Source organism: Schistocerca gregaria, chromosome 7 (genome assembly GCF_023897955.1).
Source record: "Schistocerca gregaria isolate iqSchGreg1 chromosome 7, iqSchGreg1.2, whole genome shotgun sequence".
Classification (NCBI taxonomy): domain Eukaryota; kingdom Metazoa; phylum Arthropoda; class Insecta; order Orthoptera; family Acrididae; genus Schistocerca; species Schistocerca gregaria.
In genome coordinates, this window is record NC_064926.1 from 272282266 (window position 1) to 272303214 (window position 20949).

Sequence of the window (20949 nt, forward strand, 5' to 3'; positions counted from 1 at the left end):
CGGCTTCTGTAGCTGTTCTTGGAGCCTCTGCAGAAAGACTTTGCAGCCCCTGACGCTACCTACACGAGGGCCACCACAGTTACTGCGTAGCAGTGGGTCATGTTTGTTCTGCCATCATTCACGTGAGTCGTGTGCACCTGCGCAATTCATGCACACGGGGTCATTGCCCAGTGCTTCATGACGTGCTCAAATTGCTGGCACTGGGAACACTGTGGCCTCTTCTCCATGTCTTGTTGGTTAGGAACTAACTTCAGGTTGAACCTCAGGATGGGCTCCAGGTGAAGATGTTGTTTCTTCTGGTGTGACAGGGCCAATGAAGAGGAAGTTGGGTGGCCATCCTCTGTTGAACTGCTAGCAGAGTCTGACTGCACCCTATAAGCCCAGTTCTTCTACTTCTTTGACAGCCTTGTGTGTGGAGACAATCCAGGACAAACCACAGATTGTGGCTTGTATGGTGTGCCCCCACATCTGCTCTGTCGTAGTCATCCCAGCTGGAAAATTGCAGCGAGAAGAGGTTTCCATCACTGGTGCTGCTTGCTCTGTCCAGTTTTTCCCACCCTTGTAGTGGATGTAGAGTGGGGGAGCTGGTGTAGTTTCCTTGGCTTACTGCTGACCTGCAGTGTTGTCTTCTTCCCCCGTTTGCAAGGCCACAGTCAACTTTTCTTGTTGCTCTGCTGTGGTGTTAGTGCACTTGGAGGGTCAAGCTGCAGCGTGACTGCAGGCTGTTGAGCCTCTGTGGGGTCCTCTTGGAATCTGAGGTGTTGTTTGCCAACCTCATCCCCCTCATCAGTGTGGTGCTTGCTGTTAGTAGGGTGTGCTTATCTCTTCTGTTGGACATACTGTAGATTCTCCCATCTTCTCGGTATGCCACACCACCATCGATGTCGTTTTCCAATGTAATAGGCATTGCCAGCATTGTTGTTCGTAGTTCATAGTTTTGACAACCAAGATGGTGTCCTGGATCGACATAGCAGGAAAGAAATTCTTTAAGTATCGGTGATTGAACGTCAGTGGGTCTGGCTTCTTCCATGTCTCTGGCTTAGGCTTCAGCATTGCCAATGATAATTTACTTTTTCAGACTGGTGGTGCACTTTGTGCAGCATGTATCCATCATGTATGGAGTCTAGCATCTGAAATCACAATGACAATTCTACCAATGCACTGTTCTTTTATATCTTGTGTATGCAGCACTACAGCCATCTGTGTATGCGCGAATCACCATCCCGTGACTTTCGTCTACTCATTGTATTGTCCACTAATAAAGCCATCAGTGACTCAGAAAGAGGTTCAGTGTGCATCACTAAAATTTTTTGATCATCTGTCCAGTAATAGAAAATGTTTGACAAGTAACAAAGCAAGTTTTAAATCTAAACCAAAATCATTTCTCCTGGCAAATTCAACCATCCCATGGATGAATATACATTTAAAAACTTTTACTGTATCTATGTAAATAAAAATACTACTTTGTAAATGTAACTTCATGAATAGGACAAAAAAAATGTTCAATAATGTTAACGCTAATCATGTGTGGTACACATAACCTATAAACTGGTCCATTGCACATCATTTCCAGAAAGTTGTTTAACTGATCTATGGAACATGTAACTAACGAACTAACAATCAGTAGATGATTTAGAATAGAAAATAGTTTGTGTACAAGGAGTTTGCCATGTCCCTCACCCCCCCGACAGCTTCTTGTGGCATGGTCATAGGCCGTGGATACACGAGGTGAAAGTGGTGTGACCCGATCATCTTGATAGCGCCAATGTGAGCATATTGTTCAACACTGCTAACAGAACTGTTGCTGCTTGCAGAAGGTGCTGGATACAGAGAAACCTGTGAAGAAACACGCAAGTAGTTTTTGGCATCAGAAGTAGAATTTATTGTTAATTATTGAAGATGACATGTTGCCTTGAACTGGCGAGAGGTCCAGATCATTGCAGAGAGTATGGAATGAAACACCCATTTGCATTTCATCCACCCACACACCCACTGACCCACCCACCCACCCACCCACCCACCCACCCACACACACACACACACACACACACACACACACACACACACACACCTTTGAAACATGTAAATAATAGGCCTAAGTAAAATATTTAAACATTTCGGTTAAGTTAATTTACAAACATTCCAATGCCTAAGCATTATTACTTCACACATTAAAATATTTTTAAAGTCATGTTACATTTTGAGTGAACAACTCTGTTGCTTTGCAGTGCTTTCCCAAAACTTCTGTGGTATAAATTTTAGTATTTGATGCAAAAGTTGACTGGCATAAGTAAATTTCTATCTTTGAGAATTCAGAACTAGCTACACATGGAAGTTTTGATCTGAATAAATTCATAATTTTACATATGAAATGGGATGCTGAGTTTTCCCTTCTGCAGGTGATTAAATTAATTTAAATGATATTAAACAATGATTGATATATGTGACAGAAAGAAACACAATAGAAAATGTAAGCCAGCATAATAAAAATACAGTGCATCTTATACTTCACTTATAAAGTGCATCACCTACTGCTATAAGAGTCTGTTTCAGTCATTTCATTACATCACTCTCCCGTCAACTAGTTACATCTCAGCCGTAATGTGTAGATGCAGTAAAATTGTGCTAAGACATCAAAAGCATCAATTCTGTCTAAGTCTGCAGTCTTGAACAATCTGTTTCCATATACAGAGTACTCCAAAAATACGTTTACAAACTTTGCAAACAGATTTCTCATACTGATAAGACAAGAAAAAAGTCCACATAAACCTAAATGACAGCACTGCCATATTGCGATCCATAAATCCCTATGCTGAATCTGCGGTGCAGGCCTTAGCATGGGAAATTTTATAATAATTAACCAGTGAAAATATCATTTTACAGCAATTTTTGAATTAAAAATCTATAATGCAACATTGAAAGTTTATTATTTCATTGTATAACATTTTACTACACAAAATACACCAAAGCGCCAAAGAAACTGGTATAGGCATGCGTACTCAAATACAGAGGTATGTAAACAGGCAGAATACAGCACTGTGGTCGGCAATGCCTATATAAGACAACAAGTGTCTGGCACAGTTGTTGGAACAGTTACTGCTGCTACAGTAGCAGGTTATCATGATTTAAGTGAGTTTGAACCTGGTGTTATGGTCGGTGCATGATTGATGGGACACAGTGATGAAAGGGGGTTTTTCCCATATGACCATTTCACAAGTGTACTGTCAACATCAGGTATCAAGTAAAACATAAATCTCCAATATCACTGTGGCCATAAAAATATCCTGCAAGAACAGGACTGACAACAACTGAAGAGAACCATTGATTGTGACAGAAGTGCAATCCTTGTGCAGATTGCTGCAGATTTCAATGCTGGGCCGTGAAAAAGTGTCAGTGTGTGAACCATTCAATGAAACATCATCAATATGGGCTCACAAAAACTCCTGTACCCTTGATGACTGCATGACTCAAAGCCTTGAAGCCTTGCCTGAGTCGATCAACACCGACATTGGACTGTTGATGACTGTAAACATGTAGCCTGATTGGACGAGTCTCATTTCAAATTGTATTGTGCAGATGCATGTGTATGGGTATGGAGACAACCCCATGAATCCATGGACCCTGCATGTCAGCAGTGGGCTGTTCAAGGTGGTGGTGGCTCTGTAATGGTGTGGGGCATGTGCAGTTAGAGTGATATGGGACCCCTGATACTTCTAGATACAACTCTGATGAGCGACACGTATGTAAACACCCTGTCTGATCAGTTGCATCCATTCCCATTCATGTCTGTTGTGCATTCCGGTGGACTTGGGCAATTCTCACAGGACAGTGCAACATAATGTAACACCCCACACATCCAGAATTGCTACAGAGTTGCTGCAGGAATGCTCTTCTAAGTTTAAACACTTCCACTAGCCACCAACCTCCCCAGGCATGAATATTATTGAGCATATATGGGATGCCTTGCAATGTGCTGTTCAGAAGATATCTCCACCCCCTTGTACTCTTACAGATTTAGGGACAGCTGTGCAGGGTTCATGATGTAAGTTCCCTGCAGCATTACTTCAGATATTATTTGAGTCCGTGTCAAGTCATGCTGTGGCATTTCTCTTGCTCGCGGGGGCCCTACACAATATTAGGCAGGTGTACCAGTTTCTTTGGCTCTTCTATGTATCATGTAATTAATTGATATGATTAAAAAATTAACAGAACTGAAATTATTAAGATAGTCAAAGCAGCAATTTATTAACATCTATAATGGAAGTAATATAATTATTATGACCAAAAATTTTTTTAATAAAAATACATTCCTATTTTTAATGCATTTGTTTGTTTTACTTTTTACTTTCTTACTAAAATGCTCACAATGATTATGTCAAGATATCTCATTAAAGGATTATCTGAAAATGGTATTCCTTGGATTCATGAGCTCTTTTATTTACATTCGGCTGCATGAAGTAAAAAAACAGTATGGGTTCTGGTTTGAATGAAAAGGTGTGTGAAAAAAATCTACTTTCTATGAAATCAGACGCATTTCATTGTTCCAAAATTTCATTAGCCAACCTTTAAAAAAGTCTTAAGCAATTTTGACAACTGATGTGCCATGTGTTTAACTTGATGCCACTTGTAATTTTATGTGAGGGAGTGTGGGACATGAGACACAAGTGCTTACTTTATTCATATTAAGAGTCCACTGAGAAGAATTCAGCCAAGTAAGCCCATATAAATAATTACATATGTGTATTTTATGAATATAAGAAGGCCTACACCACAGTATTGAGACAAAGATCTTCATTTATTTATTTAGTTTATTTATTTCTGTGATGTGTACCTCTAGGCCATAGTCCATCCTGTGTATAAATGTAGCCCTGTGTAGTAGGTTCAATTAGCTTTCAAATTACCTGGAAATTGAAAACAAAAAGGTCTTAAACAACTTAATTGTTGTATTAGTTTTGGTACTAATGTCATTGTGGGGCTGTAAATCCTTGATTGTGCATGATGAACTGGAGTCTCATGCTTTGAAATTGCTTGAACTGATGGTCTCACAACTCAATAACATATGCAACACTTGAAATCTTAGTCTTGTCCTATTATTAACTGTTTGTGAGTCAGTATATGATTATTAAATCTGTTCTGACCAGTACACTTTCCTTCACAACAGTACTATTGCTCCAAGTTAGTTACTTCTCATAGTAGGTTTAAACAGTGGTAATTTGTTCAAAACAGATTCCCATATTGAAGTCGAATGAATGCTGATGACAGACTCAAAAGAAATTCACAAAAATATTGAAATACATTGTTACATAGATGTTTGGGATTTGGTGGCTCAACAAAAACCTTGACACTGGTGAACTTTTATGCTAAGGTGCAAATTTTGATACCAAGAGGTTACTGATTGATTTCCAGATATGAGCTCTGACACATAAATGTTAACTGAGTGACTTCTACCTGCAAACTATGAACCTGCTGCTGGTGGAGCTTATAAAGGCTTTTGTCCCTCCTAAAAGTCATGAGGTGCATTTTCTCTGGTGTTTTGGCAGTTATTAGCAATTTTGTTTTTACAGGGTATCAGCCCAAACAAATGCTGCTTATCATGTCTTTCATGCAATGTGTAGTGTTGATGGAAAGTGTCTGTTGGTTTCCAATTTTGAAGAAAATGATTTTCAAACTGGAATTTTACTTTCCTGCTCAGTGGAGCAGTCCCAAATTAGTCTGGTGTGATATTCATTTTATCGATATCTATTAACAGGAACAGCATAACATGAAAAATAACCAGTACACCAGTAGTGACAGCACTACCTGCCCTGTAGTGACTGCAACCGTCATGCAGTAGCTGCAGGGGTTCTGGTTGTTTATTGATATTGATAAAATGGATATCACACTAGACTCATTTGGGATCACTCTATTGAATGGTCATGCAACATTTCACTTTGAAAATCATTTTGTGCATAACAAGAAAAAAGCAACACTTTCTGTTGACACTGGACACTGAATGTAACATGTCACAAGCAGCATTTGTTAGGGCTGACTCCAACTCCACATTTCAAAAACAAAATTGCAAATATCTGCTGAAATATCAGAGAAAATGCAGCTGATGACTCTTAGGAGGGACACCTGGTATAGAGAGATGTAATGATATTAATTATATCAGTAATTACATTTTACTTTAATTGTGTGTTAGACACCTGCAAAAGTAATAAAGTTCAAGGTTCTGTTTAAACACTGGAAACCCATGTACAAATATCAACAATGTTGGAAAAGATAGATTGCTACTTACTGTAAAGAAGACATGTTAAGATGCAGACAGGCACAATTAAAAGACACTTACACAAAGCTTTTAGGCACAGCCTTCATCAGCAAAAAAGAAACACACCTCACACAAACGTGACCGCCAGCTCTGGCAGTCTTCCAGTTCAGCTTCTTCAGTATCTCTGTGACACTGTCCCATGGATTAAGCAAAACTGTGACCATCTGTGCTATCCTTCTCTGTATATGTTCAGTATCCCCTGTTAGTCCTATCTGGTACAGGTCCCACACGAGCAACATTCTAGAAGTGCTTGCATGAGTGATATGTAATCTCCTTTGTAGACTGATGGCATTTTCCCAGTATCCTACCGACAAACTGAAGTCTGCCACACGCTTCATACATGACCAAACCTAAGTGATCATTCCACTTCGTATCCCCACAAAGTGTTACACCCAGGTATTTGTACGAGTTGGCTGATTCCAACAGTGACTCATTGATATTACAGTCTTAGGATACTACATTTTTTCATTTTTTAAAGTGCAAAATTTTACATTTTTGAACGTTTAGAGCAAGTTGCCAACCTCTGCACCATGCTGAAATATTATCAATATGTGACCAAATATTAATGCAGCTTCTCTCAGATAGTACTTCATTACAGATAAATACATCATCTGCAAAGAGCCTGCAAGGTCATTAATATACAACATGGACAGCAACGGTCCCAACACAATTCCTGGGGGCACATCTGAAGTTGCTTCTACATCTCATGATGACTCTCCACCCAAGATAACACACTGTTTTTCCCCTACAAAAAGGTCCCCAATCCAGTCACAAATTTCACTTGATACCCCATATGATTGTACTTTTTACAGTAAGTACAATACTGAGTCAAATGATTTTCAGAAATTAAGAAATACTGCATCTAACTGGTTACCTTGATCCAAGGCTTTCAGTATGTCATGTGAGAAAGTATGAGTTGGGTTTCACATGATCAATGTTTTTGAAATCCAGGCTGGTTTGCATTGACGAGGTCATTCTCTTCAAGATGCCTCATTATGTTGGAGCTCAGATATTTTCTAAGATTCTACAACAAATTAATTTCATGGATATTGGCTCGCTTCTACTACCTTTGGTGCCTGTGTTTTCTTCCGCCTACCGAGTGCCATTTTTTGTTCTAAGTATCTATAACAGATTATAGTTAGAAGGGGGGCTAGCTCATCCACAAATTCAGTATAGAATCTGAGAGGGATTCCATTAGGGCTTGGAGCTTTGTTCAGTTTTAACAATTTCAGCTGTTTCTCAACACCACTGACACTAATACTTGTTTCATTCATCTTTTCAGTTTTATGAGGATTAAATTGGAGCAATTCTCCTGGGTTTTTCTTTGTAAAGAAAAAGTTGAAAGTGGAGCTAAGTATTTCAGCTTTTTGCTTTGCTATCCTCAGTTTCCATTCCTGTCTCATTCGCTAGGGCTGGATATAATCTCTGGTGCCACTAACAACCTTTACACACAACCAGAATTTATTTGGGTTCTGTTAAAGATCACTTGACAATATTCTGCTATGATAGTCTTTGAATACAACAGGCATTGCTCTTTTGACAGCCAAACATGTTTCATTTAGCATCTCTCTATCTAAGCACTACGCCTTGTTTTACAGCTATTATGCAGTAATCTCTGTTTCTTTAGAAGTTCCTTAACAGTGATTATATTACCATGGTAGTTCCCTCCCATTATGAACTGTTCTGCTGGATACATATCTGTGGAGTGCATGGTCAACTATTCTTTTAAATTTGAGCCAGAGTTCCTCTACATGCTCCTGCCCTGTGCTGCAAGTTTAAAGTTCCTCAATGAGTGAAATATGACATTACTATTGTTTTTTATCTAATTTGCTGAACATACCAGGTGGATATAATTAAACTTTCCCTGTTTAACATAACACAGAAACTAATTACCATATGAGGACTAAACTTGGTAGCATTTGTGTAAAGGACATGGGGAAGAGAAATAATGCAGAATCAATTCAATTGAACAAGTTTTAATGTGCTGCTACAGTACACAGTACCATTACATACTGGTACTATTACTGCTACAAAATGGACTCAATATGTTTCCCATCAATGTCCAGAAGAGCCTGCAAGTGCAAGATTGCATTATGCATAGCAGAATGTAGCATATTCGTAGATATGCTGGCTACCTCTCTTGATATGCTGCACTTCAGAGCGGCACATGTTTCAATGTTCCCCTGGTAAACCTTGCCCTTCAGGTAATCCCACAACCAGAAAACACAGGAAGTGAAATCAGGTGATTGTGCTGGCCAAGCATTTGGAAACAACTGGCTGAGGATTCAATCATTTCCAAATGTGGCTCATAAAAGCAGGTAAACTTTATGAGCGATGTGCGGTGGGGCCCCAACTTAATTAAAAGTGTTGAGTTCAGTGAGTGTCTCTCCCGTAGGGCAGGTATGACATGCTGGCAAAGCATATCACAGTAATTCTGGCCAGTCGTACTGCATGTCTCTGTCCTTAAGCACCAACTCCTTCAAAAAGGAATGGGCCAATGATGAATGTAGCAGTGAAGCCACACCACACTGCGACACATTCACCATACAGAGGAACTTCATGCACAATGACTGGAGGTGAAGATCCACATACGTGGCAGTTCTGTGTGTTCACCTCACCCATCAGAGAAAAATGAGCTTCCTCTGTCAATAGGATGGTCAACGGTCAGCCCTCATCAACTTCAGTCCTTGCGAGAAAGTGGAGAAAGAAGTCAACGTTTCATTGTGTGACCTATGGTGCAAGCTGCTGTACGATATAGGTCTTGTACGGATACCATTTGAGAATAGTTTGAAGCACCTTCCATACAGCTGACAACAGGATGTTCAACTGTCGTGACACAGTACATGCACTGCCTGATGATCAGGAACTGCTCACAGCATTGTCTGCCATAGCAACAGCAATTTCACCTGTCACCTGTTGTGCAACCAGTCGTCGGTCTCTTCCTGGAGTGATGCTCAGTTCTCCATCTGATTTGAACTTATTCATCATGCACTGCATAGCAGGTGGAGAAAGAAGACCCTCCATAATCCTTTTAGCCAGCAATATTCTTGAAGTGCAGCAGTAGCATTACTGTTATTTTGATAATAATACTTTAACAATAATGCCCTGCTCCTTTCGTCCAAGCTCATTTTGACATGTCAACAAGTGCTCTGTGACTGGTTAGGTGTGTGAGACTATGAATCGCAATAACTGTTCATGCCACCTGGTGGCCATAGTTGGAACTTGATGGCAGCACTGTGACACATGGAAATCATGCACCCCATATTCTGGACATTAATGCTATCAAGTTTGATATTCTTACAGTAATTAGTTCCCATTTTATAATGTGTTAAATAGGGAAAGTTTAATTATAATCTCTCGGTATATATCTTTCTGCTTGTTTTAGTTGTCCTTTGTGCTTTGATAATCATTGTTGCTACACTATCATGGTCACTGAGCCCAGTTTTGTTGTGGATATCCTCGAAGACGTCAAGTCTATTTGTTGCCATTAGATCCAATATATTTCCATCATGAGTGGGGTTCCTAACTATCTGTTCTAGGTAGTTTTCAGAGAAGGCATTTAGTAAAGTTTCACAGGATGTTCTATCATGCCCACCACTAACAAAATAGTAATTTTCCCAATTGATTATTGAATAATTAAAGGCTCCACTGATTTTTACAGTATGATTGGGGAACTGGCATACAAGTGAACTGAGGTTTTCTCTACAGTTTTCTGTCGCATCAGGAGATGAGTCTGGTGGGTGATAGAAGGGATCCAGTTATCACTTTATGCCTGCCCGTGATACTGAGTCTTGCTCAAACAATCTCTTGTGCAGCTCCAATTTCTGTCTCAATGGAGTTGAGTTTCCTGTCGACTGTGACAAATACACCACCTCCATTTCCCATTTGCCTATCCTTTTGGTATACACTTGAATTTTCCCCAAAAATCTCATTGCTATCAAATTCAGATTTCAACCAGCTTTCTGTACCTAGTGTTATGTGAGCTTCACTATTTTCAATGAAAGCTTCAAACTCTGGCAATTTGTTGCGAATGCTTTGGCAGTTTATCATGAGGATTTTAATACTCTCATCTGTGGGAAGCATTTCTTTTGATGTTACACTGATACTTTTGGGTTTCCTACAGCTATCATTATATGGATTGCATGGAGAGTCACCTAATCTAAAAACCCTTGTGTGCACCCCACACATAGTCAGCTACCTGAGTAGCAGCCTCTGATGTGTAGTGCACTCTTTATCTATTTACGGGGACCGTAGAGCTCTCAGTACCGTGGCAAAAGTCCAGGAAGTCGCAGCCTAGCTTTTTACAGAACCTTTGAAGTCTCTGGTTCAGTCAGGACTTCCACTTGACTCAGAACCAAAGGGCCACAATCAATTCTGGAGACATTGCTGCAAATTGTGGGCTTTGCTGAAACTCCCGTAACAGGACCTTCTCAGCCAGTCATTGGAATGAATCAATAATAACCTTGGCGCCCATATGAAAGGCATCATTTGTTCCAATATCCACCATAATCTGCAGTTGGTTGCATTCTGTTTCCTCGGTGGGTGCCAAAATAGCCTCTTCAACATGTTTAATGAGGCCCCCAGCCATACACATTGAGTATACCTGTTGCCCACCTATCCCTTGCTGCCATATCCTTAAGGGGTACCATCATTCACCATACATTTGAACTTCTGATGGTTAAAAGACCCCTCCTCCTGACATGATAAAACAGGTTTCCCAAAAACAGGTGAAGAGTCCCACTGGTGCAGTTTCAGTTTCAGTGAAAGACAGCACCTAAACTTGAAGGTTAGAGGGATTGGTACACCACCCTGAGTCTTCCTTGGTCCCCATCCACCCTGTATAGGACGCCTAGATCTACCACTGACACACCACATGCAGTCAGTTGGGCCAGTAATGGCAAATCCTGTACTTTCAGGAGAGGAGACAGTGTCCACAGGACAGGACAGTACCTGAGTTACCTCTGGTACAAGTATTACAGGTATGCAACTCTCGGGAGCTCTCCCAACACACTGATTCACCACAGGTGCCAATTGCTCGACAGAAGTCAGGGTGATTTCTAGCTGATTATGCACATCAACCAACTCATCCTGTATTTGAGAAAATCATTCACAGTGGGCTGCATTTTGGCTGGTGTAATGTATTACAAGGCAGTGAACAAATAACTTTAAATTAAGCCAACAGGTGCAGCATATGGAGGTTGTGGGGCAGGGAAGTGGGGAAAAAAGGAGCAGGAGGAAGAGGAGCAGGGAAAGATGGATGGCTGCATTGGCAGAAGGTGGCCAACAAAGAGGCTGGGAGATGAGAATGGGGAGGAGATGATGGGACAGAGGGGATGGAAACTGTTGGGTGGAGAGTGTGGGGACAGTATGTTACTGTAACTATAGGTCTGGATAGTTACAGGAGCAGAAACTGTGTTGTAAGAATAATTCCAAACTCCTATCTATGCTGTTCAGAAAAGCTGGTGGTGATGTGTAGTATACAGTTGGTTTGGGTTGTGAAGCAGCCATTGAAATTAAGCATGTTGTGGTCAGCTGCATGTTCTGCCACAGGATGGTCTACTTTGCTATTGGCCACAGTTTAGTGGTGGCCATTCATCCTGGTGAACAGCTAGTTGGTAGTCATACCAACATAAGAAGCTGCGCAATGCTTGCAGCAGAGCTGGTAAATGACATGGCCACTTTCACAGGTGCCCCAACTCCTGATGAGGTAGGATAAACCCGTGACAGGACTGGAACTGGAAGTGCTGGGTGGGTGGTTTAGGCAGGTCTTGTGTGTGGATCTTCCACAGGGGTATGATCATTGTGGCAAGAGTTTGGGATTGGGGGTGATGTAGGGATGGACTAGGATGTTGTGCAAGTTGGGTGATAAGTGTCTTTTTAATTGTGCCTGTCTGCAACTTAACATGCCTTTTTTTATAGTAAGTAGCAGTCTATCTTTTCCTCGATTATCAAGGTATATTTGGTTGATACAAGGTGTATCTACATAGTGGTGTACCTAATTTTGTGTCATTTTCTCATTTCTTCAGTTTTCCTAATTTATTCAGTTTCTTAATTAGGGACTTCCTTGTGCAACTGAATGTATTATCTGGTTCAGAAAAATTAGGGCAACAGAAGCATAACATCAGATCTGGGAATTAAATAAGCACAGACATTCAAATAATGAAAGCAATTTCAGGTAAGTCAAAACATAAGCTATGAATTTAATGTTTCAGTTAACATCTTTCAACAGAAAGAAAACTGATTAGCTGAAAGAGTAAAATTAGGGCTTTTGGTTGAACTATGTGACTTTGGAAATAAACATTGAGTAGCTCATGGCATTTTTACAATCAGAAGAATGGGAACAAAGTCAGTTACTGATTTATAAAAATCAGTAACATGGATCAGTGCCACTTAAATGCACTAGGGAATATTAATTTTTATTGGAATATAGCCCAAAATAAGAATTCCAATATTTTCTTTGGCTAGCAATATATTGTAAGAAAGAAGGACAAAAATTTAGCTAAGGAGTAGAATGGTAGCAAAAAGCTCCTCCTTGATGAGTCAATATGATCACATGCAATTAGTGTGGCTTCTGTTACATAGGCAGAACAGAGAGATTGATACATACCATACTTAGACACCCCCCCTCCCCCCCCCCACACACACACACACAAACACACACTCAGAAGCTGCAAAAGACAAAGTCCACCTTGTGCAGCAATGTCAGGGAACCAGATATAGTTATCTTGTAGATGCAGAAACACAACACACTGTACACAACAGGCAGAAACTATAACTGCCTTTAAGTTATTTCAAATATTTACTGCTAGCATTAATTTCTTTTCTGATCATAAATTTATTGGTATTGTGCTTTTACCACTGTGCATAATATTTTAGTTAGTTGTGCTACAGAATGGGCTAATAACACAAAACCAAAGTCACAAAAATATATAGCAAACTATGTGGTAACAAAAGATGTATCTTTCCTGAGTTTAATTAATTACAGCCTTGCTCTTTCCTGCACCAATTTTGTGTCACTATTTCCCACAGTTTAGTCCTCCCCTATCTATGACAACTTTGTACTTTGCTGCACACACTTTCCAATTATGAAATGAAACACTAAGTATTTTCTATCTTTGATAATTAATACCCACTCTTAAACTTTCAAGACAGTCACATAAAATTTCTCACAAACATCCTTTGAAACTGATACCGTGAGACACTATTGAATCAGTTAAAACTTTTGTTCCACACCTCACCTCTTTCCTGCAAGACCAACGGGCCACCCATGAGTTACTGAAACAACATTACTTGTTATCATCATATTCCCTTCCCCACTTCATGAACTTATAATGTATCTCAAAATTTCCAGTAAAAACTACTGTTGATTGGTTACTTTTAAATTGTTATCAGCAGTTGTCTAGGACTGATGGCACTCTCCCTCCTCAGCATCAACTCGTCAATCCATCACTGAGCACACCAGTGGCAAAGCCCATGCTCATATCTGCATTTTTTCTGCAATATATGACAGTTGTTCTATGCTTAACTCTGCTTTCCAAACCAAGCAACCCATGTGAGTATTGTGTGGCTGGAAAAGATTGTATAAATATTGTTTTGTATAATTTGACATAAATACATTGTATTCAGTGTGATCACAAAATGCAGGCTTTCACAGCCAGCAGTATCTTCACTTAGAATTTCCATGCTGGCAGGCCATAGGCGATATGCAAAACTTTCCCCTAGTATTTCATCTCCAGCTGCGGAAGAGGATATCCCACACAGCTGGAGATGAAATGTTAGGGAAACTGTTAGATATTGACCACAGCCTGTCAGCCCAGAGGTTTTAAGTGAAGTGCATTTCAGGTATTCCTCTTATGCAAAACTTTCCCCTAATGTTTCATCTCCAGCTGTGGAGAGGATATCCCATGCAGCTGGAGATGAAATGTTAGGGAAATTGTTAGATTTTGACCACAGCCTGTTAGCCCAGAAGTTTTAAGTGAAGTGCATTTCAGGTATTCCTCTTATGTTCAAAATTTGATTTATAACACTTTTATCATGTTTACAGATCAGCTCTTGTATCAGTTGGGATAATAGCAATTATAGCCACTCTGAGAGATAAGTCTGAGACTCCTAAACCTGAAAACCAGGGTGAGTTACATGAATGTCATAATATATTTGATCAAAATTTGTGTTTCAAAATCAACTGTTTTAGATGCCCTCTACTGCTGCAGGTAATGGTTGGAAGTTGGTCCAGAGCTTCTCCCTGTATCGTACTTGGGCAGAACTGATTGGCGCTTTGTCACCTGACAGAAATATCGTATGCATCTTCGGTCTGAGAGCCCTGTTGGCAATTGTCCTATACATTGAGCATGCCATCATTCCTCTGGCTCGAACACCGTACATAAACAGGGTGGATTTTCTAGAGGTAAGAACACAAATATTATAAATTTAACATAGTAAGGAAGAATTCATTATAGTACTACATCAAAAATGTATTTATTTACTGCATTTACTCATTGAAAGGCATCATTATACAACAATATGTATATGTACTTTTAGTGTCAGTAAACACCTTATTATGTTTATTAAATTTCCTCCATATCAGCATTAAACTCTTCTTTCAAATCAGTGAACCTAGTATTGGGAGTAAACAACACTGGAAATTACAACACAATACAAAACTGAAATCCCAACACTTAGAAAAATTTCTCCTCCTAATACCACAGGGCATTATAATTCAAATGAAAATCTTGATATTTATCGTATTCCAGGATCCTTCACATTAACAGTAAAAACTTCTGAGATGTTTGGCCATGCCACATTCCTCTTCAAAATTCTGAAATGTGATTTTTTCAATACTTCTTCTGGAATCTTCATAAAGATTGTGCTGATGTACCCAGGTGGTGGAGCACTGAATGGGGCAATTGTCTATAATGAATTACTGTCTGAATAAAGCTGTATTAACATCCAGTCAGATTGTTGTTTTTCATTTATTATAATGTTGTTCTACCAAGAACCGATGGAAGATTCTGTTAACATGATCTAGTCAGGTCTTGATGGCATTTGGAAATGGTGCAAAGTCAGGCAAATTGCTTCAGCTCTACAGAAATATAAAATTGTGCACTTGACAAAACACAGAAAAGTAGTATCCTATGACTACAGTATCATTGCCATACCATTTCATATCAGCACATAAGTTTAAGAATTCATAGGGACCTGATGATGGTTTGCAAAATCTACTACAAGATTGACTTTATACGAATTCTTATTGTACACTTCTGTAAAACTAATATGTTTTTGATGTTAATTGCACTGTCCCAGAAGAACATGGCACAGGACAGTATTGAGTGAATGATACACTTACTGGGGCAACATTATTTTATTACTCATCTGAATGTCTACTAACTTCACACAGTGTGTCATCCATTGTGTGCTCATGTATCTCTACTTCCATTACCTGTAAATACTTTAGAACTAAAGGAGACCACTCAGTAGAAAGCAGACTCATTGAGTTGTCGATAGGCACACACAAAACAAGAAAAACATGGTAGCTTTCAGTGTTATCATTTGACGAGATGGAGTACAAAGATGCCAATACTACTCTAAAGCTTGCCCTTCATGCAGGGCAGCCTTCATTTCACAAATTGGAAAACAGTTTCTTGAGGCTAAAATGTGCAGTGCTCTGAAACAGGTTGATTTTGTAGGCTGTTACTGTTCCCATACACCATGTTCCCACAAAACATGCCTGTTGTGCAGTGTAGCCTATACACCAGAGACTGGAAAACAATGGTTTTTCCTGTATCTCCACTTCTGTTGGAAGTAGGAGGCTATAAATCCCACAGTGTTGATAGTCATAAGGCTTGCTATTTCTATGCAAATTAGGTTGCAATCGATCCAGGAGTTTGGGAGGAAGATGTACACACACCTTTACATCAGGTTTTGGCAGGTACTAAAAATTTCACCTCCTTAAGGTGACTGAGAGCAGTAATTCTGTCACATCTTTTTATAGTATGAGTGTTTGTAAAATTAATGATTAAATTGCTTGCTGTAAACCAGGAATAAGCTTGTTTCATTTCTTCTCTGGATATGTCTGGTATGAAAATATTTGAGCCCTTTATCAATTTATTATTGTCGTCAACAAACAACACAGTTTGGAAGACTGCTACGAGGTCCTCACAAGATCATTTATGTAGAATAGTTGTAGACCAAGCACCACATTTAAATGTTTCCCCTCTTTGAACTTAGTATTACAGCTGTCATGTCATTTGTTCATGTGACAATCTCTTTTCTATGGCTAAGATGTGACAACATCAGCAGAAGCAGAATGTGTTAAACACTACCATTATTTCTCAAGTAAGATTTTATTATCTACACCATCATAGGTTTTGGTGAGATTACATAAAACGTCAGCAGAGTAATTTTTCTTATTCAATGCTACCACAACTTGAGTTGATGAGATCATATTTGAATGTTGTTTTTAGGTGGTTTCCAATGCTCATTTAGGCAGCTCTTGGGCTGATCCCAAATTTCTGCCTCAGAAAAGGCAACAAACAAATAGTTAAAATACAAAAAAACACAGAACAAATTGTACATGATTCACAAACAAGTGGCATTCATGGTGTTTCTCCCTTAAATACCTTGATGACTGAGCAATCAGGAAAGGCATCCACCAACAGATTTAAATAACAAAATAAAGTCTGTCAAATCCTGAAAAAGCAGACCCCTTACTAGATGGAATAAATGCTAGGGAAAAGATGAGTTCTTTTATGATATTTGCACGATGATCAATTAGCAATTGTTCATTGCAACACTATACTCTTCCTTCAAATAAGCTGCTTAGTAAGCAGTGCTTATTATGAAATGTTTTATTCTGTGATATATGGTATAGTATGTTTAAGACTCATGTTCATTGACAGTAATGATGCATGAAAACAAACAAAATAATATAAAATTATTGTTGCTAGTGGCCAGAGAGGTCTAACTGTATAACTTATCATCATTATACAAATACAATTTCAAAACAAATCTTTTTTCTTACAGCAAATGAAGATGCCAATCACTGTTGCACTCCGAACAGGTTCCCATTGCACTGATTCTTTCTTGCTCATGAGTGGTGTTCTGGCTGCATACACACTTACAAGAGAGCTACAGAGTACAGGCAAGATAAAATGGTTGAAATGGCTAATAGGTCGGTACATAAGGTAAATCTCCTATCTCACAATGATAATCCATGATAGCTTTGATTTTTTTGTACAGTTACAAACGAATATTACTGAGACAAAGCTAAGAGAAAACTTCATAAAACATATCAGATGTACAGTCTAAACCAAAATTATCCGGGTTTGCTGCTGAATTATAGTACAAATTACATTTGCTGTTTTAATTAAGCAATTTTAGCTTCATGTGATTTCTTCCTTTCATTAGTTTTGGAACTAATTATTTTCTCAGTTACCTGTGTTAAAATTTTTTACCATCAGAACTATATCTGTCTACATGATGAGTGCTTTCCCATAGAATGAATCCATTTATAATGAACAGCTACAGTATGGTACAGTACATTAATGATGGCCCAAAAAATCTGAAAGGAGTCAAACAATAGCACTACATACAATTGACATGCATATAAAAGTTCAAAGGAATCTCAAGAGAAAGAAATGTCTCTTATGAAATAACTCTCTTCTTGTGACATGTTTCTTGATTTCATGTTCAAATGCAACACCATTTCTTTTTATAAGAGGTCATGTCATATAGTTAAGAAAACTTAAATAAAAGTTATCACTAGGCTTTTCACACAGTCTGGTGACAGTCAGAACTAGACATTTTATGCACTAGCACATACATGTAAACTCAATGTAGTTTTAAAATTTCCATGTAAGAGTAGATAACAGTTATGAAATTCTAACTCTCCAATTTAATATTCTTTCCACAATTCGTCATAAAAGTCTCTCTCTCTCTCTCTCTCTCTCTCTCTCTCTCTCTCTCTCTCTCTCTCTCTCTCTCTCTCTCCCCTCTCTCTCTCTCTCTCTCTCCCCTCTCTACTGTAGCAGTAATGGGCATTACTGTGAAAGTAAACACAAAGCCCTATAGATTATGTTTACATGCACAAAGAACAGTATTAATATCCAGTAAATGCTTGATACAATTTCAGCCTGGTGCAGAGATCATCAGTTAAATCTAACTGCAGAAAATATATGACTGTACCCTTTCTAAACACTAAAATATAGCATAGTTGCATAAAATCATCCATTGACATTGTCCTGCCTATATAGAAACATTTTCAAAGCATGTGGGATCTCTATCAAGTTAATAAACATGGATTGTTGAAGTTGCACAAATAACAGAAGCATGTGTAGTCACAGAGAAATGATACAGAAATACTGAAAAATATGATGTAGCAAAAGTTTGAAGACTCACACCAATTTGATGATGAGATCTGCTTACAGGTTTCAAGAATCAGTCCTAAGTGCTTAATTTATGAATTTCTGAGATACATTACATATTAATCTTTCATTAATAGTGTGAATAATACCTCTATATGAAAATATAAGCTGTCAAACTCCCATACTCTGTGAATAAAATAGGAAGAATTCTTAAGACAGGAGTGGGGGGACCCAATGACATCATCAGTTATGATTGCAGTGAAGATGGGGTCATTGATATTGGTCTACAGATGAATGGAAACAAGTCACTTGGTCAGATGAATCGTGTTTCTTGTTACACCAGGCCAGTGGTAATGTCTGCAAACTCTGTCAGCAAAGCGAACGGCTGCTCAAAATATGCACAACAAAATGGATGCAAGCTGATAGAGGCAGTATTATGCTATAGGGGACATTATCTTGGGCTTTCTCAGGACGTGTGGTAGTAAACAAAGGCACCATGGCAGATGTGGACTATGTGAATTTTATTGTGGACCATCTGCACCCCTTCATCCTTGATGTCTTTCCCCAAGGTAATGGGATCTTCCAGCAAGAAAACTAAATATTCCACAGAGACAGTGGTTTTAGGAGACAACAGTTAACTCATATCTATGTCTTGGCCACAAAATTCGCCTGATCCATATCTAATGGAACACATATGAGAGCTTATTAAGCACCACTTCCATGCCCACAAACCACCAGCCCATATTTTATGGCAGCTGTGTGACCTGTATATAGACACCTGGTGTCACATACCTACAGAATCCTACCAAGGATGTACATAATTCCTGCCATATAAAATCACTGCTGTATTGCATTCCAAAGGTGGACCAATATGCTATTGGACAAGTGAGCATCCTGGTTTGGCTCATTAGTGTATAAAAATGAGGCAACCCAAATAGTCAAATGTTTTGTTTGGGTCATGAGAGAGTTTCACAGAAATTCTTAAAAAACCTGAATTATTGCTTAGTTGAAGGAAGATGCCAACTATTCCACAAGAAAATGCATTGAAACAAATTTGATAAAACTAGCACTTGTTGGAACTTTGCTGATTTTGTTTTATTTCATGATCATTTATGACAAGATTGGTGTATTTGTTATTGTTTATTCTAAATTATATCACTGCTAAAACATGATCTGAAACTGATGACAACATAATGTATATAACATAAAGTACTAGTACTGTTGTTCCAGGTTGACTCCAGCACTTATTGCCTTTGTTCTGGTGAGTGGCTATATAATGGATCACCTAGGAGAAGGGCCTATGTGGGGAGAGGTCATAAATCAAAATTCTCAGCTCTGCAAGCAATATGGATGGAGAAACTTATTATATATGCAAAATTTCTTTGCATTTGAAGACATGGTTTGTAAACTCTCCTAAAAATTCTTATAGTGTATGGACAGTGCAGCTAATAAGCTGTAATCATATAACCATAGTTTACTAAAAACTGACGCAGTGCATCAGACTGCATATTAAGAGTGCCACTAAACAAACACTAGAGGGCAATCAACAGCAACTTTAAGTTATGATCAAGAATTACAATGAGCTTTCAAATGAAAGCCTTGATTGTATTTTATTTCATGTTTATTAAAGACAAATGTGAAAAATCATTTCCTCAGCACAATATCAATAATATTGAATGGAATTATTGTCTCACATTGTGAGTGGGTACACCTTGAAAAATCACTTGTTGTTTCTGTAGCTACTCATTCACTACATTTCCCAGACTTTTCTTAGATCACAAATGTACCCCCCCCCCCCCCCCCCAATAATGCTTCTACCCACCATAATGCTTCTTTCAGTGGATCAGTTACATGTAAATTAGTAAGTCAGGTCTGGCAGGTAGGAAGCCACTTACATAACTTGTCCTGGATCATAGCAACAATTGAATGAAAGTATGATGCCAGGCAAAATCACACAACTGAACAACAGTTGAAATGAAAGTCCATACTATTTACCCCTTTAAAACAAAAGTGTTTCTTGAGCATGTCTTTATGTTAATCACTGTCAGTCCTCCATCCATGTAGTGACCTGAAATTGCTCTTTTTTATTCCAGAATAGAGTTACTTTTTTATTTTCTTATAAATCCACAGTTTACAGTTTGAAAATAATAAACAATGTTTTTCTAAAGCATTAGTATGTCATTATTTTAATATCACAGTTTGTTTATGTCTGTACCCATCCTGAAGACACTTCACTAATCTGCAACACACCAAGACAATGTGATGTGCTAAGCCATCACCATT

The 20949-nt window shown here is 38.7% G+C and overlaps 1 protein-coding gene across 1 annotated transcript in view; it reads left to right on the forward strand.

The window, feature by feature from the left end:
* LOC126281971 (nose resistant to fluoxetine protein 6-like) overlaps nucleotides 1-20949 on the forward strand; it is a 316561-nt gene that overhangs the window by 262071 nt on the left and 33541 nt on the right. Inside the window, exons 6-9 of the mRNA XM_049981346.1 lie at nucleotides 14352-14434; nucleotides 14518-14711; nucleotides 17327-17487; nucleotides 19897-20065. Coding sequence (XP_049837303.1) covers nucleotides 14352-14434; nucleotides 14518-14711; nucleotides 17327-17487; nucleotides 19897-20065 — 607 coding nt within the window. The remainder of the gene's footprint in view (nucleotides 1-14351; nucleotides 14435-14517; nucleotides 14712-17326; nucleotides 17488-19896; nucleotides 20066-20949) is intronic.